The following is a 27,324-nucleotide window of genomic DNA, read 5'->3' on the forward strand; positions in this document are numbered from 1 at the left end:
TGTTTTTTTAAAGTAAGTAAATAGTTTTAAATCGAATCAACAACAGATTGCCTGAGCAAGAAATATTCTCTCACAGCCTCATCTACTGGATATGCTCATAATTACACACCAAAAGTCCTCAAGAAACTTTTGTAATCAAAAAATTTAAATCATTGCCCCACCTATCACATTTCCACTTGGAATATTCAATGTGTGATATTACCACGAAATCTTATTTATCTTTTGGGTAACTGGGCAACATTCACCCATACCTGTGGCTACTGAGCACCTGAAATGTGACTAGCCCAAAGTGAGATGTGCCTACAAGTGAATAATACATACCAGACTTCAAAGACATAATAGCAAATAAAGGAAGGAGAGTAAAACATCTCAAATGTTTTATATTGCCTCAGCATTTAAATGCTATTTTGGATATACTGAGTTAAGTAAAATTACACAGGTGACCCTTGAACAACGCAGAGCCTAGGGGTGCAGACCTTCCATGCAATTGAAAATTCATCACTTATAACTTACAATGTATCCATAGTTCTGCAACTGTGGATTCAACCACCTTGGATGGTATAGTAGTATAGTACTTACTATTGAAAAAATCCATGTAAAAGTGGACCCACACAGTTCAAATCTGTGTTGTTTAAGGATCAACTGTAGAACCAAAGTTCTCACAAGTTAAAATAAACCACCCATTGAATGGTCCCTCAGTTAAAGGGAAATGTATGACATCTTCTTAAGTATTCCAATAAACAGAGCAATGTACCCTTTCACATTCATCATCTACCAGAGATGTATTGAAGTTACGCTACTTTACTTCAGGAACATCTACGTACCACTCGCTCAATGGTGGGCTGAAACCAATTGCCATATACAAGCAACAATGACATTTTGTCTGAGCAGAAACCAGCTGCTAAAATAGGGATAGGTTTTGGTGTTGATTTCTTGCCTTTCCCAGGTGTTGCTATCTGAATTGTACAGTTCGAAGTCAAAGGCTTTTTGCAGTACCTAAAAATGGAAAAACAATTACATAAGAAAATGTGAAAATAGGACTTCCCTAGTGATGCAGTGGATAAGAATCTGCCTGCCAATACAGGGGACATGGGTCCAACTCCTGATCCAGGAAGATCCCACGTGCCAAGGAGCAAATAAGCCCATGAGCCACAACTACTAAGCCTGTGCTCTAGAGCCCGGGAGCCGAAACTATTGAAGCCTGAACACTACAGAGCCCATGGTCTGCAACAAGAGAAGCCACTGCAACGAGAAGCCGGCACCCCACAACATGAGTAGCCCCCGCGATAAGAAGCCCGCACAGCACAAGAAGAGTGGTCCCCATGTACCACAACTAGAAAAAGTCTGCACAAAGCCATGAGGACCCAGCGTAGCCCAAAATCAACTAATTAATTAAATATAAAAAAGAAAATGTGAAGTAGCATTTCACACGAATTCTCAGAAGCTGGTGTCAAGTAAAGAAACGGGATCCTCCACGGGCCTCCATGTCACCACCAGGAGTGAGAAGGTCCCCAGAGCACCAGTGTTCCTGTCATCTATCCCCACCCTGCCAACACCTCACCCCCAAATCTGCCATGAGGTACACCTGCTCATCTGTTTATCCCCACAACAGGCCCCAAAGCTCCCACGTGTGCTGTCAGCACCATGAGCTTTCCGCCCCAAATGGCTCTGTCCACACCCCACTCCCCTAAGGCCCATCTCCAAATGCTTCCAATCTCTGAACACTCATCACGACCTCTGCAACACACCTCCAGGAGCAAAATAATCAGTAAGATATAAATGAAATTAGATCCTCAACTTCAGAGCTCCACTCACCTTGCTCCAGGCTGCTCACCTCGGCAGCCCTCTCCACGCCCTTGTGCCAGGACCCTTCACCATGACTTAAGTGTGCACCTTGTTCTTCACTAACATTCGCTACAAGCAGTCTCCTCTTCCACCATCTCTAGAACCACGGAAATTGTCGTCACCAGCTAACCCTAACCCAATGGCCTCTAGATCACTTAGCACTTCTTAAAGAAGTGAGTGGCTCACTGTCATTCTGTCCAACAATTCTGCTGAAGAATTCCTTTCTTGGTGACTTTCACACATAGCGTGCAGACGGATGATCCTTCTGACATCCCCCCTCCCTCCCTCCCCCTCCCTCTCAGTCCTAAGCCTTTTGCCTCCAACAACCTTATCTGTCCCTGTATCTCAGCCACACACACTCACACCACAGACATCTTATCACCAGTAAGCACACATCCTCCATAAATAACTCCAATTCTAAGCACCCCACTAGCTTTCCAACTCTCTCTTCCTAGTTTCCCAACTCCACAACCATCTCCAGCCAGGATTTTTGGCCTCTGCTTTGGCCTTTACCCTTCTAGGGCCTATTCTCTTTGCAATGTCTTAAAGTTTAGGTCAAACCCCATCAATCATCAGTTTAAAATCCTTTAATGGTAGGCTACTGCCCAAGAAGAAATGCCCCAGTCCTTACTGTGGCCCTCTTCTGGGCCTTCAGTTATACGTTCCGCGCACAGATATGACTATGTGAACAAAGGCCTCGAGGGCTACACACCAAAAGGTTTACAGCTACCTCTAAGAAACTCAATGGAGCTCCAGGGACTTGGGTTTTATAATCGTCTGTCTCCTGAATGTTTTAAAACAAATGTATACTGCTTTCATACTTCCTATTGTAAAAGGAAGGGTCGTGGTGGTTTAGTCACTAAGCCATGTCCGACTTGCAATACCACGGAGTAAAGTCTGCCAGACTTCTCCGTCCATGGGATTCTCTAGGCAAGACTACTGCAGGAGGTTGCCATTTCCTTCACCAGGGGATCTTCTTGACCCAGGAATCGAACCCAGGTCTCCTGCATTGCAGGCAGATTCCTTACTGACTGAGCTATGAGGGAAGCCACCAACTGACAATAAAAAGTTGAAACCATTTTAAAGTTTCACATCATTATGCACATTGACTGAGTCTCAGACCATGTTCACAGCATATGGCAAGAGTTGGCAAACTTTCTATAAAGAGCCAGATAGTTTTTGCTTTGGTGGGGGCCACATATGGTCTCTACTGGATGCAGCCTGCAGGCCATAATTTACTGATTCCTGTTCTATGACTACTATACATAACATCAGCAACATCCTCTCCGTCCACCAGAATACAAGCATTCGCTGACCCGCCATTGTGTGACAAGGGCAACACTATCAACGTTAGAAATTAAAGCTTCACCAAAGCTCACAACAAAGTTTTCCTACTAAGCTAATTTCTTTTAAAATTTATGTTAGAACTAACAAAATTTACTAAATACACAGCACAAAAAGCCACCCTCTTTAACCACAAATATGAACAAATAAGCCACAACTCCAAAACTCAAGTTTTCATGGGAATGTATATATTCATACAGACAAAGAATTAAAGCTTTCAGAATGACCTAACTGAAAAGGAACAAAGCAAACAAGGCTGAGGTGGGAGTATAAACAGTAGCAAGTCACGGGAAGAAAATAAATTTCTGACTTGAGAACTTTCTTACTTACCCATTAAGTATGTGTTCAAAAAGATGAACTTGACCATCTTTGCAAACAACAGCTAACTTGACAGGCTAGAACAAAAACATAACATTACTCTAATAGGAAATATACTTCAGTCTACTCTAATAATTACTTATGAAAATCCGACTACCCTCTCCACCCTTCAAATAATAACCAGAGATAAATCAGAACAGTAAGGATGGACAACTTTTGAATTTAAAAATAATCCCTCCATCAAAAGAACAATTCAAGTAGAAGTTGTCAAGCTTATAAACGGAAGTTTAGACTATGAAGACAGCGTAGTCAATGACCATGCAGCCTGGAGGTTCAGAGGCACTAAGTTACTGCCAAGTGCACTGGCCGACAACAGGGAGCCGGCGGGCCTGCAAATCTGAATTACTGAAAGCGCCACCACGCCCTGTCCTTTGCCCTCATGAGCACTCGACACAGAACTCAATGGTTACGTCAAACAGTCTAAGATTTTTGTTTTACTTCATTCTCTTTCCTGAACCATCACATCATCAAAATCCTGATTTAAAGAGTATTTGTGAAGTCCAAAAACAAATTCTCAAAAAATAAAAATAAAACAAGCCACTTACCTCCTCTTTGTTTTCTGACAAAGTCAAGTCAATAAAGACAGGTTCATCTGTAACTGTAAAAGACATCACTGCATTCTTCTCTTTGTTTTCTGACCGGACCTGCCTAGATAATAAACCAAGGTTTAGAAGGCAAGACACTGGGAGGGGAAAAAAAGAGGCCAAAGAGCATTTTCATCTTTTGAAAGCTAAATAAAGTAATTAAAAAAAAAGCAAAATATTTGTGTCACTATCATGTAACATGGTTGCATGGGAAAAGAGAAAGCATTAATGTGTTTGTGGCCGACTTAAACAATGAGCAACCTCTTTTCCACTAACCTATTTGTCTATCTTGATGGCAATGCCAACAAGCTTTCCAAGTCTTGAAGTGAGTCCTCCAACTTCTCTTTCAAAGTCATTTTGGCTACTCTAAGTGCTCTGCAGTTCCACTTGAATTTTAAAATCCCATTGCTAGTATTTTGACTGAGTTCACTCAGTATTTATAGATTAATGTGAGGAGAATTAACATCATAGTAATATTGAGAAAACAGAGTCCAGAAATAAACAGATAAATGACCTCATTATTTGTTGATTCCTTATTTGAGAATATGCCTACTTGTTAAAATTTATTTGCAGACCCCAAAATCAGTATTTGCGGTGATTTCATGGTCTTTAACAGGTATACACAGAGAAGTGAAGAATATGAGCAGCCCAACACCCATGAGGTTAAACAAGGCGATGCTGCCTTTTTACTGCAGCTTTCATACTAAGGATTCTTTTCACAGCCTGCTTAGTGCCACGCTTTTTGCTCCTGCGCTTTTGGTTGGTGATTTCTGTTTAAAACGGCCCCCAAGAATAATGCTGAGGTGAAGCCTAGTATCCCTAAGAGTAAAAAGGTTAAGATATTCTTATAGAGAAAGTGTTTGAGTTCGATAAACTGTTATTTAACATAAGTTCATCACCTATGTATGTGTGTATTAAACCACCAGCAAATAGACATTACTGAACTAATCCAGTAGTCATTTCTTTCAACAAAATAAGAGATTTTTCTAAAAAAAAAAAAAAAAAAAATTTTTTTTAAAGGTTTTTAAATTGCCCAGTCACAAAAATATTCAGCCTAGTGTATCTTTAAACAAGCACAGAGGAAGTTCTATAACACTCTTAAATTTTTCTCATAAAGATCTGATTTTTAGGCAGGCTCAATTTCTCATTTCAAGTCAACGTAAATCTAACATTAGATACAATAAAGCCAATCTCATATTCATCATTTATATTAACCATGTAAATGTGACCAATCCTTTCAAGGTAATGTTACCTCCCAAATCCAAAAGACTACATACCAGACATTAAGTAACCGGTCATGGACTGCTCCAGATAAGAAATAAAGACCTGTAATTCCATCAAAGGGTTGGCTCTCATTAGGAGGTCTGATAGTAGTGAACGTGAGTGATGAAACTGGTGTCGCATGTCCTGTGAAGTGCTAGAGAAAGTTAAATCTCATTTAGGAGAAGATGGATATAAAGCAGTTAACAAAAATTAAGAGTTCACATGTACCAAAAATAATACAGATAATACATATCTGAAATCAGAACTCCAGACTACTAATTATTTGTGCTATATTCCTCACTTTAAAAAATTTCATCTGAAAAATGTTGAACATTAAAAATGTCCCTTCCAACTCCCATGACTCTAGCCCATAATCTTTTTTTCCTCCATCTTTACCCTAAAGACTCACTTCATTCTACCCATTTTAAAGGGGTGCTTGGGTGCTCAGACACAGCCAAGGAATTGTAGGTCTTCATGTTACTCTCAGTGAGTCGAAACCACAATTTTAAGGCATCATCACAGCACCAAAAGTTCAGTAACCCAAGTGCACTAAATCATAAGTCTACATCTCCACAGTTAAGTATTGTGTTAATTCTAAATTTCCTTAAATACTAAAAGTGTACCAAATACTGGATGCAAGCTAGAAATTAAAAATTACTATCATTATTACACAATTATAATTATCAACAGAGACAATTCAAATTCTACTCATTTCTTCCATTTATATTCATTTCTGCAATGCATGTGAAAAAGACATATCTAATTTATTTCAACAGATCTGAAGGCTAAGTTTTGTCTATTAAAAATCTACTGTTTCATATGCTTCAAAGTAACAAATCTTATAAAACAATATTCTTTTGTTCAGATTCCTGCCTTTCTCCATACTTGCTCCAGACCACTGTTATGCTTACAACTTATTTGATTCACTCACTCTGTAGACTTCTTTGGTCTCCAAAACCCATAGTTTGATTGTTCGACCAGCTGAAAGCAACATCTTTCCATCTGGGCTGATACACAAGGAACTGACACTGCTATTATCACCTTTCCATTTGCTGTATTGAAGAGAAATAAAAACATCTCCGTAAATGGGGAGGAACCTTTACTCAGAGCAAAAATAAAACACAAATCAGGCCTTAAAAATGCCTCTTAAGATTCTAGGCCAAATGGCAATCCCCCGAAACTTGAGTCAAGTAACCAACCCTGGACAGATCTCCAAGGTCCTGCCTCCCCAACAGGACAGAGAATCTGGAGAGGTACCAGGAAATGGGTGACTAAGAGCTGTGAGAGTGTATCATGGGTAGCTGTGTATCCTGTGATCCATCAGGTAGATTTTATTAATACCCAGGAAACTGGGCATGCTGGCAGGACCTCTGCAAAGCCACTATTCCCTCCAAAGCTCCTGCATTCTCTGGAAGAGAATTTACTTAGCAGCACAAATGATCTCTCAACCTATGGTACAAAAAGGCTATTTCTACCCCAAATGCACACAGATATGCCCCCATTTGATAGAGTAAAATAAGTTAGGTATAGATGATCCCTTTCTAATATCACAAATACGATTAGCAGCAAGAGTGTCTGCAGACTGTCACAGACGTTAACAAACTTTTATAAGCAACAAGGAGCTTGGCCTGGCTATTCACTTATATAATAAGAAATAACAGCAGCAATTTTCCTACCAAAAAGGGTTAATTCTAAAGTGGAAAATATATTGCTCTGCTAGTCACATTGGAACTGTCAAATAACTCATTCAGAAAAACAAAATTACTCTTTTTTATCTAGGCTGCCAACATGCCATCCAAACTAAGGAAGACCTGAAACTTAGGAGCCACTTGAGCCACGGCCACAGTCACCTCAGCAAACACCGGAAACACACAGAAGCCCGAGGTAATGCTGGTGGCATGTACCACCACAGAATCAACTTCAGAAAACATCACCCAAGATACTTCGGGAAAGCCGGTATGAGGCAGTACCACTTAAAGAGGAACCAGGGTTTCTGCCCAACTATCAACCATGATAAATTATGGACCTTGGTCAGTACACAGACACGGGTAAATGCTGCCAAGACCAAGACTGGAGCTGCTCCTATCACTGATGTTGTGTGATTAGGTTACTACAGAGTTCTGGGGAAGGGAAAGCTCCCAAGGCATGAAGGCCAAACTCAAGGCCAAACTCTTCAGCAGAAGAGCTGAGGAGAAGATTAAGGGTATAGGTGCAGCTTGTGTACTGGTAGCTTGAAGTGACATGCTGGGAAATTCATTAAACGGTAACAAGTGCTTTTCAAAAAAAAAAGAAAAAACAAAATTAGATTCTTAAAATACACATTGAACTTTAGAAATTAAATCAAAACTGATGAAAAATAAAGAAATATTTATGAGAATGTTTTTATAATTCTGGGGTTAGAAAAGGCCTTCCAAAGCAATTACAAATAAGGAATCACAAAGAAAAAACAAACAAATTTAATTAAATAGAACTTCTTACCACAAATAAGTCATAAAAATTAAAAGCAAAAGCCTGGGGGGGGAAAGATATAAAAAATATATAGGCAACTGGGGCTCTGTAACAACCTAGAGGGGTGGGATGGGGAGGGAGATAGGTTTGAGAGGGAAGGGACATATGTATATGTATGATTCATGTTGATGCTTGGCAGAAACCAACACAATTCTGTAAAGCAATTATCCTTCAATTAAAAAATAAATTTAAATTTTAAAAAGAGAATTAATACTCAGAATATACAAATATCTCTTTATATTCAAGAAAGGACTCCTAGGGACTTCCCTGGTAGACCAGTAACTAAGATTTCATGCTCCCAATGTGGGGGCCTGGGTTCAATCCCTGATCAGGGAACTAGATCCCACATACTGCAACTAAGACCGGTGTAGCCAAATAAGCGTTTTTAGAAAGAGAAAGAACTCTTTGATTTAAAAAAAAAAAAAAACCTCAAAATCAAAACAGACAAACAAGGCTTCCTTGGTGATCCAGGGGTTAAGAACACACCTCCCAATGCAGGGACATGGGTTCACTCTCTGGTCTGGGAAAATACAGGTCTTGAAGCAATAAGTGCAAGAGCCCTAAAGCCTGTGCTCCACCACAAGAGAAGCCACCACAATGAGAAGTCTGTGCAAGGCAACCTGACAATCAATGTGAAAAACTCAACCTCACCAACAATCAAAGAAATGCTGCAATAACGAGCAAGAACTTTTCCTTTACCCTCGTTGGTACCAAATATTCTTGACAATTTTTCACCAAATCCCACAGCTTCAGGACTCACCTATATTCCTTATTTACTATCTGGTCACTGAATTGAGAGAGTTTAAAGAAAAAAAAGACATCACCATCCTGACAAGCTTTCTGAATCTACTTTACCACTGGGCACAGGAAACGCCAGCATAGAGCTAACACCACCAAAGCCCGCCCCCCTCCCCATTAAGAGCTTTGCAACCTAATGTGTTAACTTCCCTCCATCAGCAGTACCTGGGAATTTGTGTGAATTCTGAAGCCCCAACCTGGACCCACTAAATCAGACCTGTAGACACAAGTAGCGTAATGTGCACTTTAAAGATGGAAAAGCAATAGGAAATGTGACTGGTTCCAGAGGAGTGACCTACAATACTAACTCTGAAGGCCTCCCAACCACTCGACAAATAAGCCCAGCAACTGAGCCACACACCCACACAGGCTTTCCAAGCAGCTTTTTAAAGTTTCATTTTCAAAAAACAACAGGCAGTCAAGGATCTTCGGTCACTTGAAGAATGTCTTTAACATGAAAGAAACCAAACAAAAATCAAAACACATCCTCAAGAGGGACATAAGTAAAAAAAACTTAAATCCTGCACTACTTCAGAGAATTAGAAAATATTATAGGCATGAAAGAAGCATGACAGAATGAAAAAGAAATATTCAAAGAACATAAAATAGCTCCCAGAAGTTAATAATTTAGTTTGAGGAACTTAAAAATTCAATACAAGACTTAGAAGGTGAAATTGAAGCAATTTCCCAGGTAACTGAAGGAAAAGACAAAAGAGTTAAAATGAGAATACAGTAAGAAACTTAAAGGATTAGTCCAATCTAAATAACAGTATGTAGTATAAGAGAAAGGAGAAAGCAGGAATTAAATTTTCAGATCTACAGTACAAGAAGAATGAAGAACATGAATTCCCAGGCTGCATAGTTCCTCAAGGGCCAACACAATGCACTGACTAAAGAAAAAAATAAACAAAACACAGAATATTTCAGTGTATAAGAATAATTAACAATGAAAGCCAAAAAAAAAAAAAAAAAGAACCAATGCTTCAAAATCCTGGGGGAAATTACTTCCAACTCAAAGTCGGTATCTTCAAATTATTAACCAACTGTGAGGACAGAATAAAGACACTGGAAGACATGCATGGTAAATGTACTGAGATTCTGCTTGTCTTCCAGGAAGCTACCAATGTGTGTGTGTCACCAAAAGGAAGAAATAAACCCACGAAGAGAAGAATGGGATCTAGGAAACAGAGGTTCCATCCGACAAGAAAATTTTCAAGATAATGAAAGGAAATCTCAGGATAATCACTAGAATAAAGCAGAGAAGTCCTCCGAGAAATAAATGAAACTGGAGGAAAGCCTACAAAGATTAAATAACTGATTCATCAACTGATGTGTCTGAAAATAAATGACATTTACACTATTGCAGGAATGAGACTGAACTAATGACAAGTATATACAAAACTAAGCAAATGAAGAAATAATACACCCCAAAATTTTGTGCCCAAAGATAATACAAACAGTACAGTCCAAGCCTCATCTAAAACAGTATTTAGGTAGGTATAACGTGAACAATGAATACTGTTTAATCAAAGTGTGACATTACAACACTGGGAAAATGGGGATGGAAAAAGGTAGGGACTAAGAGCTAAATCCTCATCTTCCTAAAATGGAAAATAAAATCAATTAACTATAGCATAAGAATGCCAAAAATGAAAGTGTAAACACAATACTGTATGAGAGAGTGTAGCTGGGTGAAAGCTCAGACTCTGATTCAACTTCTCTCTTAAGTCAAAGCAGGGACGGAGACCACCTTGCAGTGTTACAAAAACAATACTGTGTATAACATGTTGATGAGTGCCTTGAACATTATCAGTCACTTCTGGAAGGACTGGCTTGGTGAACTCTCATCTAGATGGCATTTAAAAGTATAGCTGCATGGGCCCCACCCTGACCTAGTGGACAAGAACCTCCACAGGTGTCTCTTTACAACCACGAGTGTGGTTAATGGAACGCACTGCACCTCTAGGCAGATGACTCACTCTGCACCACCAGCCCCAAACCTGTGAGATTCTAAGCCTCTTTCACCACCTCTTCTGCTGGGTCTAGCTACTCTTCCTCTGAACTAGCTTGTCTGATTCTGAACTAGCTCCTTCCCATATATTTTACACCATCCTAGAAGATTTTCTTCCTAAAACATTATTTGGGTTATTCTGCTCCTATGACATTGACCTTCAGTGTCTCCTGCTTACCAAACAATCTAAAACTCTAAAAAAGTAGTTTTAGTACAGCAGAAAAACACTGTGCCAGAATTCAAGAGAGCAGGATTAGAACTCCCCTGCCACTTATTAGTTGTAAGACCATGAGTACCCTCCTTAGGATCCTCATCTGCGTAAGCTCAACTACATTCAACAGTCCACATTAACTAAGCACCTACTACACAGTCACTCACAGGTTTAGGTGCTTGAACTAGAAGACTGTCTGAGATTTTTATCAAAAACTTACGGCCAGACTCTTATACAGATATTTTGGCTCATATCCTCTACCAGCCATTATTCCCCAGCATGGCCCTCCTCTTAAATTCCACTACTCCATTCCAAGTAAATCTTTCACTTTTCTTTCTCCTAGCCTTTGCTCCTGCCATATCCCCACGCCAAATTCCTCTCCCCACCCTCAAAAAGATTCTCCTGCCCTATCCATCTTACCTCTCTTAAGAAGACCAGCTGAAATTCTTCTCTTCCACCAGGCCTTCCCAACACCACCCTACTCATCTGACCAGTAGCTGCTGCTGCTAAGTCGCTTCAGTCATGTCCAACTCTTAACGATCCCATGGAATGCAGCCTACCAGGCTCCTCCGTCCATGGGATTTTCCAGGCAAGAGTACTGGAGCGGGGTGCCATTGCCTTCTCTGAATTACATGCTACCTTATGGCATCTCTTAAGCAGTTATTTTACTCCCGTACCGTTACTTATGTATTAAAATCCTCTTTTATGTATTATCTATTTTTTATGTATTTAATACATAAACTTTTATGTATTAAAATCCTCTATGTCCAATTTTATTACACATTCCTTGAGAACAGTCTATAACCTTACCAGTGTCTACATTCCCCATTGTATCCAATATCCAACTTTACTTATATCAAGAATACAGCCATGATTTGTCAAAACACTAATGCATTCCCAAATAGTCATCAAGCTATCCCAAAAGTATCAATGTTACTCACCACTTTACTTTGCATGTCTGTGTGTTCCATTCCACAATATGTTTATCATCTGAACAACTATACAAACAGCCATTGTCTTGATGCCACTGTATGCAATTGACTCTGTTGTCATGTCCACCACTCTGCAGATGTTTTTTTAAAAATTTAAAAGAAAAAAAAAAAAAAGCTCATCTGGTATAATGTATAATATGCACCCTAGATTCATTACTGAACACTTAACTAAAATGTTAGGCCTTAACCTAATAAAATGCCTACCCATTAACCTCATTAAAATGAGTATTCATTTCCAACATTAAAAATGAGATAAATCTGCTATAATTTTATCAAATATTAACTTTCTCTTCCCCTCTGCTGGAAAAACATACATCATAAGTCAAAGTCTTAGTCCTAAACGCCTGCTGCTTTTGATAGGAATGTCAGCACTAAGCATGATAAAATACTTCATGTATAGTGGCAACAGTCTGGGACACTTGAGTGAACTACTAAAGTCAAATCTTACAGGGTTTAAAGTCAACACTTAAGGTAAAATTCACTTCTAGTTAAAACTATCCTTGAAAATCCCTTTGCAAAAAAAGTACCAAACACTCTCTCAATTTTAAAAATCGTTGTTTCTTCAGGGAAACATTGAATGTTTCCATGTGTCATAGCTCATACCATATGGATGTAAGTTTAAATATACTTAGCATAGCAAAATGCTTGCTTAGTCAGAGGCACTCCATAGAAATGGAGACATCAACTGCAGAAAGACAAATTCAAGTCTCCCATCTAACACATTCCAGAACAAGCTCATTCAGCAGAATAAGGTGTTAAATCTTAGGGTAAAACCTACCCTCTGAGCAATTACTGTTTTTTCACTCTTTCCACCTAAATCCACATCAAATATACATACAGTGAACAACTGTATACATATCTAAGCTAAGCATAAAGGTAAACTCACTACTACTTTCATACAGATTGCTCCCACCAAAAAAGAAAAATAATTTTAAACATTAAATTCAATACTTCCCTTCCTTCCTAACAGCTAACTACTCAAAGCCCTACTTTATAACCACACACAAAAAACTGAACAAAGGATATGAATGGATAAATTCCACAGAAAGAACTCAGTAAGAAATTTTTTAAAACTTTCGGTAAGTAATCCAAGAGATAAAAGCAAAACAAAGCAACATTTTCAGTCTGTTCATCTACCAATTTTTTAGCACTGTAATATCCATCCTGGTAGGGCTACAGTGAAAACGGCACTATCACATGTTGCTAGAGGGCTAGCATACCTTTTTGGAAAGCAATCTAGCAACTGTCCACTCATTCATTCATTTACTCATTCAACAAACATTGACTGACTCAATACCAATTATTTCTAATAAACTCATTCTTTGTCAAAGATTTATATATAATCCTGCAAGGTATCAAAATGACCTAAAAAGGAGTTCAAACCTCCATCAGTATCATGTCTGTACCTGACTGAAACAGTATCACCATGCACCCAATGGTAGGTTCCTGCTGATCACAAAAGACTGACCAAATCAAAAGATGGGATCTGGGGTATAGTGGGGTAAAAGCAAACGTGAGGCTCACACTCACCTTGCAGAGGAAGGAGGAATGAAGGGAGTGTCCCTTTACATATACTTCTGAAAGACTTTTTTTCAGTTGTGTATTATTTTTACAGTATTTAATATAAAAACCAGTGATATATTTTTAAGTGTAGATTTAAAAATCAAATAAAAATTTTCACCTACTAAATGAGCTTGGGTTTTTGGTTAGTCTCATTGTTGTTTTAACAGAATAATCAATGATGACAAAGACACTGCTGAAACACAAGTACCCTGCCACCGCTGAGACAAGGGCAAATTAGGGAAACTTCAGAAAAAGTTTATACTATGTATAAAAACACCCAGCACACACCTTGGACTCATTAGTTACAGGTAACTGTGGGAAACCATGTAAGAAAAAAAAGTTTTATAACAAAAAATTCAGAAACGACCTCAATGGTCAGTAACAGTAATACCAACAAGGGACTATCCAATTTATAGGACTTTAGGCAACTAGGTCTGAACAAATATAAAAATTACTCAAGCTGTAATATAATGGGAAGTATCAGGATACAAAATTAACTGACTAAAACTATCAACAGATAGTTTTATCTCAGATTTATCTCATTGATTTATCTCATTGATAAATTTACGTACAGGTGGGGGGGTCAGGATGGGGGACACATGAACACCCATGGCTGATTCACGTCAATGTATGGAAAAACCACTACTATACTGTAAATAATTAGCCTCCAATTAAAATGAATTAATTTTTATTTAGACATAATTCTTTTCCCTAACTTCAGGTATTCCAAATTACCTCTGGATAGATGTTACTTAAAAGAGAAAAGTCTTTCATTTATAAATACAGAAAGCACTCCTATATACAGATAGGAACTAAGTGAACATCAAAAACATACTCTAAGAGATAACTGTCTGAAACAAATCGTGCCAATTAAGTTACTGCCTTGCAGTACCAAGCCCACATGTCTCTGCTCTGGATGCTGGGCTGGGGCTCTGCAAACCCCATTTCTGCTTTGCCAGTGGGATCATTAGTGGGCTCCAGACCAAGGGACCTGTTTCCTTCTTGTCTCCCAGTTTGCATCACCCTAACGTTTCTTCAACCCAGCAGGAGCAATCCTTTCAGCAGCAGCTGAACTTAAGATTCAGCTTTTTCAACACTTGGAGAACCAGTCTCATCAGCTCCTTTCAAAGATACCAGCAGCCAGCTTGTGCTCACTCCCTGCTCCCAGAAGTCTGGACCTCAAGTCCATAGGGCCAATCTCCCTCGACAGACATCATCAGTACAGAGAGCAACATCTGCTTCTCAGAGGTCTGAGTTTCAGCAAAAATCTCACAACTTCCCTTGTTCCAGAGCCCTGGAGGTGGTGTGCTCCTTCTTTCAGCTACTGTCTGTGATACTCAGAATTCTCCCTATCCTTTCTTATTTTAAGCCCATGCAACAGTTCTTCACACGCTTCATATTCTGACCTATAATAATGATGAGGTTACCTATCACAGCAATTATCAAATATTACTCTTCAAACTTTTAAATATGGAAGGGGGAGAAAAATGCCCCTATACTACAGATCCTATAGCATATCCTGAACTGCTTTGTTTTTCATAATCAGTTTCCCAACATCTCTCTTTTATATAAAACATACACATACAGATATGTACTTACTATCAATTTACTGTGTAATTCTCCTTTTACTGTGCTGTATAATAAAATACTACCAACTGCTGTACCAAGAGCCAACAAGTCGGCCTGGTTACTTGTTCCTATAGCTTCTGATTTCCTTTTTTTCCTCTGTGGACCTTCCTGGGGGGGAAAAAAAAGACAATTTTTTATTTTATTATTTCAAACACTGAACCATCATTAATGCATAAATGCAAATGCCCTCAAGCCCACAAATGAAATGTGCCTGCTTCTAAGAAATGTTTTTTTAAAGTGGAGATGGGATTTGCTCTCAGATGATTTCTTTCTCACTACTTAGAATATAATCACTCCGCAGGAAGAACTTCTAATACCTGTCCCTGTCTCCTACCTCTCTGAAAGGAAGGCAAACAGGAGAATTTAGAATGCTCTCAGTAGGGTTCTAAGGGTTCCAAGCAGCCTGTTTTCCACTTCTCAGAAACCAACCATTCCCAACAAGTCCAAGTGAATTCTCCACTCCAAAGCAAAGACATTACAGATCCATATACAAGCAGCCAATACTTTCCCCTTTACCCACAAAATCTTTCCTTGCCTTGTGGCTTCATTTTCAGGAAACGGGATTCAAATGTTTTTATATTTATAAACATACAATTACTTCAATTTGAGTCAAAAAATAGTTGAACTCTCAGAGGAGCGCAAAGCACACACCAGAGAAGTTGCTCCAGTGACTGATTAAGGGTCAATCTGAAAGTTCCACGCTGTGTTCGTGATTAGTGTCAAATGGTCCAAGCCTTCTTAGACTTACTTCAAAAATGAAACTAACAGCTTCTATCTATCCATCAAGAAGACAACCAGTGAGTACAACTTCAGAGTACTATTTTAGAGTTTATAATGTTGAATAATAATTATAATTTTGCAACTTTTCTTCCATATATTTATAATTTTTTTAAAATTAAAGCTCATTAGCCTGTTTTAACATAAAGAAATTGAGAAATCCATTCTTTTCATGTAAAAGAGACCAATACCATAAAAAAGAGAACTTTTTCTTCTTAACACTGCAAGATCTTTGCTCTATAGCACATAAAAACCAGTTCACAATACATAAAAATCTGCCCAACCCAAAAAACTACCAATGAAAACTGATGTTACCAGTGCACAGACTATCAAGGAGCAGATTTATAAGGCATTTTCTTCTTTTTTTCCTCTTAATTATCCTATAGAGATGTTACATTTGAAGAATTTGATTCATTGGACATACTAAGTCAACAAAAAATTGTAAGATTTAACAACAAAAAAGATACCTTTAAATATGGAAAAAGTAATGCATATTTTACAAGTCTTGAGAAATGTATTTATATTAATAAACCCAAAAGAGAAGTTACAATTAAAGTCAAAGTCTAAGTCTGATGGTCTCATCAGTAACATTTCATTTGATTGAACATTGAACTTAATCACAAAGTGTCCCAGGTTCCACCTTCAGTTACATGAATTTCTAAAGCCACCTCTGAATGATCGCAGAGGGCAAATGTGGCTTCTGCATAAGGTTATGAACACAGACACCAAATTCAGGCAAGGGAAGCAGGGGAAAGTGTACCAACCTAATACTACCTCATCAGAAAACTCTTCTCTGAAAGATTCTAGGAAGTATCTCTTCTATTCTTGGTTTTCCCCAAATCAAATTAAAATTACCTACACTGAGGTTTCTAACGTGTGGGACATGGGCTGATCCAAATATGTGTATGTTTTTCTGTAGATACGCAGCTGCATTAAAAAGCACAGAGGGCTTCCCTGGTGGCTCAGTGGGAAAGAATCTGCCTACCAATGCAGGAGACATGGGTTCAATCCCTGGCCCAGAAGATCTCACATGCCATAGCACAACTAAAGCCTGTGTGCCACAAGTACTGAGCCTGTGCTCTGGAGCCCTCGAGCCCCAACTACTGAAGCCCACATGCCCTACAGCCTGTGCTCCACAACAAGAGAAGTCACCCCAATGAGAAGCCCACGCACCACAACCAGAGAAAAGCCTGAGCAGTAACAAAGGCCCAGCACAGCCAAAGATAAATGGAATTATTTTTTTAAGCACAAAGAAATTTTAGAAATTAAACATTAATATATTCAAAGCCCTCATTTCCCTATCAGCAAAATCTCTCTTTTGGGGAGAAGCAAGCAGAGGCTAGTGGTAGGAATATTATAGAAAATATGCCCAATTTTGAGGACCATTGGTCTAAACCTAAATAATAATCCAATTAGTTAACCTCAAACAACTAACAACTCACATACATTTTCTCCAAGCGAGTGATCTTTTTTAAAACTAACTTCTCATTCAGTAGGATGCATATGTCCAAACAAGTAACACATGCAACCAGATAAGTTTAAATAACCAATGTGCATTTTAGTGAAACCTAATATTTTAACGATGGTGTGATCACTCACCTAGAGCCAGACATCCTGGAATGTGAAGTCAAGTGGGCCTTAGAAAGCATTACTACGAACAAAGCTAGTGGAGGTGATGGAATTGCAGTTGAGCTGTTTCAAATCCTGAAAGATGATGCTATGGTAAGTGCTGCACTCAATATGCCAGCACATATGAAAAACTCAGCAGTGGCCACAGGACTGGAAAAGGTCACTTTTCATTCCAATCCCAAAGAAAGGCAATGCCAAAGAATGCTCAAACTACCGCACAATTGCACTCATCTCACACGCTAGTAAAGTAATGCTCAAAATTCTTCAAGCCAGGCTTCAGCAATATGTGAACCGTGAACTTCCAGATGTTCAAGCCGGTTTTAGAAAAGGCAGAGGAACCAGAGATCAAATTGCCAACATCCTCTGGATCATCAAAAAAAGCAAGAGAGTTCCAGAAAAACATCTATTTCTGCTTTACTGACTATGCAAAAGCCTTTGTGTGGATCACAATAAACTGTGGAAAATTCTGAGAGAGATGGGAATACCAGACCACTTGACCTGCCTCTTGAGAAACCTGTATGCAGGTCAGGAAGCAACAGTTAGAACTGGACATGGAACAACAGACTGGTTCCAAATAGGAAAAGGAGTACGTCAAGGCTGTACACTGTCACCCTGCTTATTTAACTTATATGCAGAGTACATCATAAGAAATGCTGGGCTGGAGGAAGCACAAGCTGGAATCAAGATTGCTGAGAAATCAATAACCTCAGATATGCAGATAACACCACCCTTATGGCAGAAAGTGAAGAGGAACTAAAAAGCCTCATGATGAAAGTGAAAGAGGAGAGTGAAAAAGTTGGCTTAAAGCTCAACATTCAGAAAACAAAGATCATGGCATCTGGTCCCATCACTTCATGGGAAATAGATGAGGAAACAGTGGAAACAGTGTCAGACTTTATTTTGGGGGTTCCAAAAATCACTGCAGATGGTGACTGCAGCCATGAAATTAAAAGATGCTTACTCCTTGGAAGGAAAGTTATGACCAACCTAGATAGCATATTTAAAAGCAGAGACATTACTTTGCCAACAAAGGTCCATCTAGTCAAGGCTATGGTTTTTCCAGTGGTCATGTATGGATGTGAGAGTTCGACTGTGAAGAAAGCTGAGCGCTGAAGAATTGATCCGTTTGAACTGCGGTGCTGGAGAAGACTCCTGTGAGTCCCTTGGACTGCAAGGAGATCCAACCAGTCCATCCTAAAGGAGAGCAGTCCTGGGTGTTCACTGGAAGGACTGATGCTGAGGCTGAAACTCCAATACTTTGGCCACCTCATGCAAAGAGTCGACTCACTGGAAAAGACTCTGATGCTGGGAGGGATTGGGGGCAGGAGGAGAAGGGGACAACAGAGGATGAAATGGCTGGATGGCATCACTGACTCGATGCACGTGAGTTTGGGTGAACTCCGTGTGTTGGTGATGGACAGGGAGGCCTGGCGTGCTGCGATTCATGGGGTCACAAAGAGTCGGACACGACTGACGACTGAACTGAATATTTTAACCCCATTACTAAATATTTCTGAAATCAAGAGTTTAGTGGTACTAATGATTATAGATTATGACAGACTTCTGTTGGCATTTTCTATTAGAACCTGTTATTTCTGTGATCAAAAATTTCAATGACTCCCCAGAGAAATCAAGAAAACAACTGTTTGGTATTCAAAGGCATCCACAATTTGCCTCCAGTCCACCTTTTCTAGTCTCATTTCCAATTCCATCCTTATATTACCCTCCCTGGTCAAGAATGTGTGTTAGTTGCTCAGTTGTGTCCAACTCTTTGCAAACCCATGGATGGACTGTAGTCTGTCAGGCTCCTCTGTCCATGGAGTTCTCTGGGCAAGAATACTGGAGTGGGTTACCATTCCCTTCTCCAGGGGATCTTCTCGACCCAGGGATATAACCCGGATATGCTGAACTGCAGGCAGTTTCTTTACCATCTGAGCCACCAGAGTCACGAATCCACTTTCCCATCTGCTTGTCCCTCCTTGTGGGAGAGAATTTTTCCTACCCATCTCAATTTTCAATTTGGTTAAAAAAAAAAAATACCATGCTTCAGGGTCGACCTCAAACATGTTCTCTTCGCAAAAACCTCTTCTTTCTCTTAAGACTGAAGTCATACTCTGCTTTGCATTACAGACACAGTATATCTGAATTGTCTTTATTTCTTCTTTAATGTCTTAGTCATATTACTTTGTTTCATGTCATGTGCATGTTAATGACATGTGTAAATATATAAAGTAATGGAAAAGGTAGGCTAAAAATTTAGTTCATCTATCTGTGATCAGAAAATCTGAGTTTTAGGGAATTTCCTGGTGGTTCAGTGGTGAGGACTCTGGCACGTTCACTGTTGGGCTCCAGTTCAATCCCTGGTCAGGGAACTAACATCCAACAAGCCACACAAAAGGGGAAATTTAAAAAAAAAAAAAAAGAGAGAGAGAGAGAGAGAGAGAAGAAAGTCTGAGCTCCAGAAGGTACCAGAAATGAAGACCAAAAGGATTGGGTCTATTACTCAGACCACAGAGTCTTTGCCAATGTGAAGGGCTGGCTGAGATAAGCAATAAATGCCAACAACAGTCTCAAGAAAGCAGTGTTTGACCTAGAAGGCAATCGGAAGGCTGAGTGAGAATCTGCATGTGCGTGATTCATAAAATCAAGGCATAGTATAGACGTGAAGACAGAAAAAGCACAACCAGGTTATGAGAAGTCTGATTTTGATCAATTAAGCACTGACTTTTTAGGCTGAGATCCCCGAGTAAGAAGAGTTTACACACATACACGCTCATAAAAACATGTGTCTATACAGCTGAAACAAGTTTCACCAAAATCTTAAACTTTACTATGCAAAATACACTCTATATTGTGTATGCCATTTCTGTAATGCTATCACAATCCACTAAATCTATTTCACAACCCACTAATGGTTTGAAACCTATTTTTGAGAAAGACTGACCTCTAGTCACTGAAAATCATGGCAAAGTTTCAAGTTTCATTCTGCAATTGGTCTCCTATGCCACCATTTCTTGGCCTATTTTAGCTGTCCCTTACTCTGGCAAATGCTAAAGTTCCATGGATAACAATGAATAAAATGTGTGCATTTTACATGTAATTACATACAGTATGTACATCAAAATTAAATCTTAACACAGAGGAATTTTTATTTCTGCCAATAAGATCTAATACAGAAACCTTACTCTTTTTAAGTTTAAACACTGGAGATACCTTAAGACAGAGCATTATACCGTAACACAAGTAGACGGTGTTGCTTCTCTAAGAGTTAGGACTGGGGTTGCTCAAGTCTTTCCCAGAAACATGCTTAATGCTACTATGCCTGCCCTGTCCAAAGCCTGAAATGCCACGTGCTTCATTCAATAAGCACTAAGCTATGCAGGGTCATTTTAACTGCAGTGACAGCAAAGCAACATAAATGCATTTACTGTGGTAGCCAGTCTGTTTCTTCAGGACTTGTGAAAAACTGAAAAGTTTGGATCTTAAAGGAGCAATGAAATAGCAGGTGGCTCAACCACTTAATGTGTGCCTCTGGCATATCATCTAACTTCTCAGCCTCAAACACATAAACCTGAGACTCTAAAAACAGCATTCACCCAGTCCATCAACCTGTCTCCTTGCATGTTCCTCATCATCATTTGCGGTCCTCTTCCTCCAGGCTCCATCACTGAAATAAAATGCTTAGCTACATAATACATACAAAAAACTCCTAAAGACTACTGTGACATAGAGGCAAAGAATTATAATCATTCTGTGACCAAGAATAAGAAGCAGCAGTCTAATTTTTCTAAAAATTTATGAACCACTGCTTTAACTCCTGTCATCCAAGAAACCCAGCACCAAATCATTTTTCTTCACTAATAAGTGTAATGTCACCAAATTTTGTCCTTGAGTGGCAAACTGCCAATTACTAAACCAGAGAATACTCGTATAAAATAATATAAATCTACAATAAAAGTTTATGAAAACATGTTAGAACTTAAGTGGCAAGAATTGTAACCCAGGGAGCTAGGAGCAAAGGTAGAAAATGAAGATTTGCAGCAACCATCATCTTTAAAAATCACCTGACTTTAAAATTTTACAAAGTACACATGCAAGTTTAATACAGGAAAATCACTTCTCTCCCTAATTTTCATGTCAAATTGATGCTCCGAGAGAATACAATCCCAAGATGATGAACACTGGATGTCTCTACATTGCTCCCAGTTCTCAATTCTGTGACTCAAGATCTAAGGTTCAAGTAAGAACACTGGATCAGGAATCAATGCCCTCAACTCTAACAGCCACAACTACTTCAATGGTTATTAAGGCTTTGGTGAGGTCAGTTAAACTTTCTTAGTTCTGACACTCAAGTTTTTAAAAATGTGACTTTAGGGCATTTCATAGAGTCAGCTGGCTAATGAGAGCATACAAGTAAAAGGATACTGAAGCCTATACGAACTTTTTTTAATGTAGCCCAACTCTTTTTCAAGGGGGCCTCCAAAACGAAACTGACTTGCTCAACGTGACACAAGAAGTTTGGTTCATGGGTATGAAACCAAACCCATTCTTCTACCGTATCATTGTGCTGTAAATGACCCCAAACTGATTTTAACAGTAAGTTTAAGACTAGGTAAAAGTTTTATTCCTCAGACATACAACTACAAGGCAAGAGAACATCAAGTGGGTGACAAATGTCTGCCAGCCTAATAGTAACGATTTGTGGCTCATAACAAAGAGCTGAGCTCTAAACACCTGTATTCTAGTCCTGGTTCTATTTTTGGTGTTTTTCAAGTTGTTTGATTTTCCAAAACCTGGTTGTTCTTCCTGAACAAAGCAAAAAGTTAGTTGTTAATCTACTGTGCAGGACTAACCATGCAAAGAGACAGTAACAACAATTAATACTTGCAGCACTTACACACCAGGAACCACTCTAGACGTTTTAGGCATCATTAAGTAATACTAACCTTCACAACCACTCTTGAGGTGAGCACTATTACTCCTGTTTAACAAATGAAGAACTAGAGGCACAAATACAATGACACCAAGCCTGGATTCAAAGCCAGGAGTCCAGTTTGGGTCTTTGCCATCTAACCATTGCTCCACATTTCCTATCACCATTAGAACTATTATCATTTTACAAGACTGTTAAAACATACAAACACAGAAATCTGAAAAGGAGAAATATGCTGAGTGCTGTAATCCTGATGACAACTGTGATTTTTTAAGTCCTAGTTTTGTGCACTGATAAGGTTTCTTTAATAGCCAATCGGAGTTACTTCATCTAGAAAGTATAAAAACCTAGCTTAATACCTGAAAAATATCTAAACATACTCATGCAAAGTGTAACAAATTAGTTGTATCCAGACTTTCAACCTAAAAAGTTAGAGGAAAGTTTCCTGGAATAGTCAAAGGGAGTTAAGATCTGTACTAAACATTTTTTTTTTCTTTTTAGTGCATTTGTGTTTAACACTGACTTTTAAAGGTTGAAACAGTGTTAGCTAAACCCCACACATCTCAATACTGACATTTTCAAATCACACTGCACTGATTCGGGCTGGCTACCTTATAGGCGCAGTACCCACGTGCGTCTGAGTTAGTGCAGACGTAGTCGAGTGACTCAAAAATGAGTGGCATCTTAATTGAGATGGGTCCCTAAGAGTGAAAAGCTTTCCCTAACTCAGCAGTAGCCCCGTCCAAGAGAAACTTCACTTGGACTCACGTTCGTTGAGTTAAGCTACAATTTCACTTTACCTCCAAGTCCTAATGCAGAATTTAGACTTGGGGAAAAGGAAATGTATCAACGGCTAGCAGTGCAGATGTTAAAATTTTAAAAGCAAGAAGGTTCAAATGGCTTAGAATGGAACCCAGGCTGGGAAAGTTAGGACTTTCAAGAGTCTCACATCCTAGACGTGGGAGAGAACACGTGGTGAGCCGGCACCCAAGGTGGGGGGTGGGGGGGGGTGGATGGGGGTGTCCGGAAGCAAGGAAACAGACTTGTTCATTTTAACTGCCCAAAGTAAAGTCGATGAGCTCGGTAAGGGTCGGAGAATAGTACTGCCCCAAAGCGGGGCTCTGTCAAAAGCCAGAGCTCTCAAGAGCGCAAGCAAGAGAACTGGCCGGGCAGCAGGAAGCCGCCCCTGGGGGGCCTGGGGCCTCGGCGAATATGGCGGCCCCAGCGACGGAGAGGCCCAGACAGCACGGAGCCCGCCGGTAGGGCTCAAGTCCACTGACCGTCGGATCTGGCCGCGCCCGTTCTCTCTGCCCTCTGGACAGGCCGCGCACGGGGGTGGCGGCATGGGCCCACCCTGCGCCGCCACCGCGCTCGTCGCCTCCTCGCCCCGGGCCTCCGAGGGCCACGCGCGATGCCAGACCGCGCGCCGCCGGGCCGGGGGGCAATAAGGCCGAGCTTGGGAGAGTGCCCGCCCCGCGCCGTTCTGCTCACTTTACCTTGGCCTGCAGCCTCGCTGGCGCCCAGGCCAGGCAGGTGCAGGTACCGCTGAGGTGCGCGGAAGGCACGTACTCCTGGTGTAGCCGGTTGTTGGCTGTCTCCCACACTCGCAGGTGACCGTCGGTAGACGCTAAAGCGAAATACGCCTGGCTCTGCGGGGAGAAAGCGCAAGGGACCCCCGCGGGGGACAGGGGGTCCGCAACACCACCACCACCCGCCGCCATTGCTGCTCTGGCTCCGCGGCAGCCACGTGTTCGCTCGTGCGCAGGCGCATCGGGGAGGGGCGGGGCCTGGAGGGAGGAAGTAGGGCGGAGGGAGTTCAGGGAGCAGAGGGAGCATCTCTTCGAGACGCAAGCGAGCGTTGGACCGCCTACCCGTGGACGGTGGCCCGGTGGGCTCAGTTCTAATTTGTTCCGGAGACGAGTGAGTGGAGAATGACAGGACTCCTGCCTTAAAAAAAAAAAAAAAGGTGTTTTTTTGTTTTAATTTAAATAACATGATTGAACGAGATGGTTGAAACAAGCGTTCAGTTATAATTACTTGATTATGACAACCCTTTCCATTTTTCCTTATCCACTTACAATCTGTAATCCTGCACACGTTAACAATTTAATCAGTCATAATAGTATTAAAGTAAAGGTGGAAGAGTCTATTCAGCCTTCTTTGGTCAAATTTACCCCATGTTACCGCACCAAATGTTCAGTTTTTAACGTCTCCATAACATTTCACCAAATCTGTGCGTTCTGATTCAAGAAATGTCAGGTACTATTCAGCCACACAGTTTATTGATCAGCAGGAAACACACACACACACACACAAAAGAAACCCACTGCCCTCAGGGCTATAGGAGACTCTGAATCTTTTATAAGTAGAGAGAGTCATGGTAAAATCTGCATTTTATATTATCTGGAATGACATAAACTGATTTACATTTTAAAAGGCCTCCTGCATGTTTCATGGAGACAGTAGAGGGGCAAGAATGAAAGCAAAGAGACAAGAAAGAAGGAGGATGGTGGGTTGTGGTGGTGAGAATTGGTCCAGATTCAGATATACCCTGAAGTTGGAGCCAACAAGACTTGCTAAATGGATTGATTATGAAGGAGGAGGAAAAGACTTGAGTGAAGGAAGGATGACTCTAAGGCCTGAGAGAGTAAGTGAATGGTGATACCATTGGCTGAACTGGGGAAACAGGTCAGGATGGAGTGGAAATCAAGACTTCTGTTTTGGACAGTTATGGCTGAGATGGCCATTAGACATCCAAATAGAATTATTCAGAGGGAAGTCAGATATATGAGGAAATCACAGACATAAATTTTGCATGCATTGGTATTCAGATGCTATTTGAAACTGTAGGACTGGTCAGATCATCTAGAGCGTAACTATAAATAGAGAAAAAAGCTTAGCCCCAAAATGTGACAATCTGTCAGGAACAGAAAGAGAACCCAGCAAAGAAGATTAAGAAGGGTTAACAGTGATTAAAGCCCTGGAGAATGAGATACCCTGGAAACCAAAATTTTTATAAGGATTTCAGAAGCATGACATAATCAAAACCATGTCAAATGCTATAAGATGAATACTGAGAATCAGTGAACTTGGCAAGATCAAGATCATTGTTGGCTTTTCAAAAGCATTTTTAGTACAGAGGTAGGGAAATAACTCATTGTGGAAAATAGAGGGGGGAATGGGAGATGAGAAAGGACAAAAAAGTATAGACAGCTATTTCTAGGATTTTTGTTATAAAAGAGCTTGCACTAGTCTTCATGACAGTTCTGAGCTAGAGTTACAGATTTGTTAGTCGTAAATGAAAATGAAAGCTTGTTTTGCATGAATATATAAATTATACATCAGGCAGTCTTCTAGGTGCTCTGTGTGTATTAATTCATTTAGTCCTTAGGATGTAGAAACTATCAACATCTACATCTTTCTGATAAGAAATTGACTTGTAGAGCTGGGCAATGGAGGAAGAGCTTGAGCATAGACAACCAGACACAATGAGTATGTAGGGTTTATACAGATGACCCTCTGATACCCAAGCATATCAATTCCTTGACCTCCTCCCTTTCAACGATCTCTATGCCACACCAGCCACTCACTCCCACTATCATGTCCCAGACCTTGCCATGCAATAAATGCACCTCTTTCATAATCGCAGTTTCCACACACCAGTCTACACCACCAACTCCAATCTTTTCAGCTCAGTCACTCTAACTCCCAGCATTCAGCCAGTCCTTCTACCCGACCAGACCATTAATTCATTCATCCTGTAGTCTTTTCACCAGCCCTCATCTCTCCTCCCTGATGGTTGCACTTTCCTCTTAATTTATCCTAAATTTTCTTGTTACAACCCTCAACTCCCTTCCCTCTTTCCCTCATTAAAGTCTTAGGAAAACCACAAGCCTGGGGAGTTCCCTGGCGGGCCAGTGGTTAGGATTCCAAAATTCTACTGCTGGGGCCCTAGTTCCATGGTCAGTTCAGTTCAGTTCAGTTGCTCAGTCATGTCCAGCTGTTGGCGACCCAAAGGAATGCAGCACACCATCAACTCCCGGAGCTTGCTCAAACTCATGTCCATCAAGTCGGTGATGCCATCCAACCATCTCATCCTCTGTTGGCCCCTTCTCCTCCTGCCTTCAATCTCCTAGCATTAGAGTCTTCTCCAACATGTCAGTTCTTCACATCAGGTGGCCAAAGTATAGGAGATTCAGCTTCAGCATCAGTCCTTCCAGTGAATATTCAGGACTGATTTCCTTTAGGATGGACTGTTGAATCTCCTTGATGTCCAAAGGACTCTCAAGAGTCTTCTTCAACACCACAGTTCAGAAGCATCAATTCTTCAGTGCTCAGCTTTATGTATAGTCTAACTCTCACATCCATACATGACTACTGGAAAAACCATAGCTTTGACTAAATGGACCCTTGTCTGTAAAGAAATCTCTCTGCTTTTTAATATGCTGTCTAGTTTTGGCATAGCTTTCCTTCCAAGGAGTGTCTTTTAATTTCATGGCTGCAGTCACCATCTGCAGTGATTTTGGAGCCCAAGAAAAGAAAGTCTGTCACTGTTTCCATTATTTCCCCATCTATTTGCCATGAAGTGATGGGACTGGATGCCATGATTTTACTTTTCTGAATGCTGAGTTTTAAGCCAGCTTTTTCACTCTCCTCTTTCACTTCCATCAAGAGGCTCTTTAGTTCATCTTCCCTTTCTGCCATAAGGGTGGTGTTATCTGCATATCTGACATTATTGATATTTCTCCTGGCAATCTTGATTCCAGCTTGTGCTGCAGCCAGTTCAGCATTTTGCATGATGTACTCTGCATATAAGTTAAATAAGCAAGGTGACAACGTACAGCCTTGATGTACTCCTT

The 27,324-nt window shown here is 40.2% G+C and overlaps 1 protein-coding gene and 1 pseudogene across 1 annotated transcript in view; one reads left to right on the plus strand and one right to left on the minus strand.

The window, feature by feature from the left end:
• WDR43 (WD repeat domain 43) overlaps positions 1 to 24,234 on the minus strand; it is a 37,621-nt gene extending 13,387 nt beyond the window's left edge. Inside the window, exons 1-8 of the mRNA XM_005686855.3 lie at positions 23,962 to 24,234; positions 15,097 to 15,234; positions 11,884 to 12,005; positions 6,346 to 6,466; positions 5,429 to 5,568; positions 4,113 to 4,215; positions 3,520 to 3,584; positions 825 to 996 (exon numbers count right to left, since the gene is read on the minus strand). Of these exons, the coding sequence (XP_005686912.1) occupies positions 825 to 996; positions 3,520 to 3,584; positions 4,113 to 4,215; positions 5,429 to 5,568; positions 6,346 to 6,466; positions 11,884 to 12,005; positions 15,097 to 15,234; positions 23,962 to 24,186 (1,086 nt within the window). The 5' untranslated portion in view covers positions 24,187 to 24,234. The remainder of the gene's footprint in view (positions 1 to 824; positions 997 to 3,519; positions 3,585 to 4,112; positions 4,216 to 5,428; positions 5,569 to 6,345; positions 6,467 to 11,883; positions 12,006 to 15,096; positions 15,235 to 23,961) is intronic.
• On the plus strand, positions 6,934 to 7,649 carry LOC102169485 (annotated as a pseudogene).

The sequence above is a fragment of the Capra hircus genome, chromosome 11 (assembly GCF_001704415.2).
Source record: "Capra hircus breed San Clemente chromosome 11, ASM170441v1, whole genome shotgun sequence".
Lineage (NCBI taxonomy): Eukaryota > Metazoa > Chordata > Mammalia > Artiodactyla > Bovidae > Capra > Capra hircus.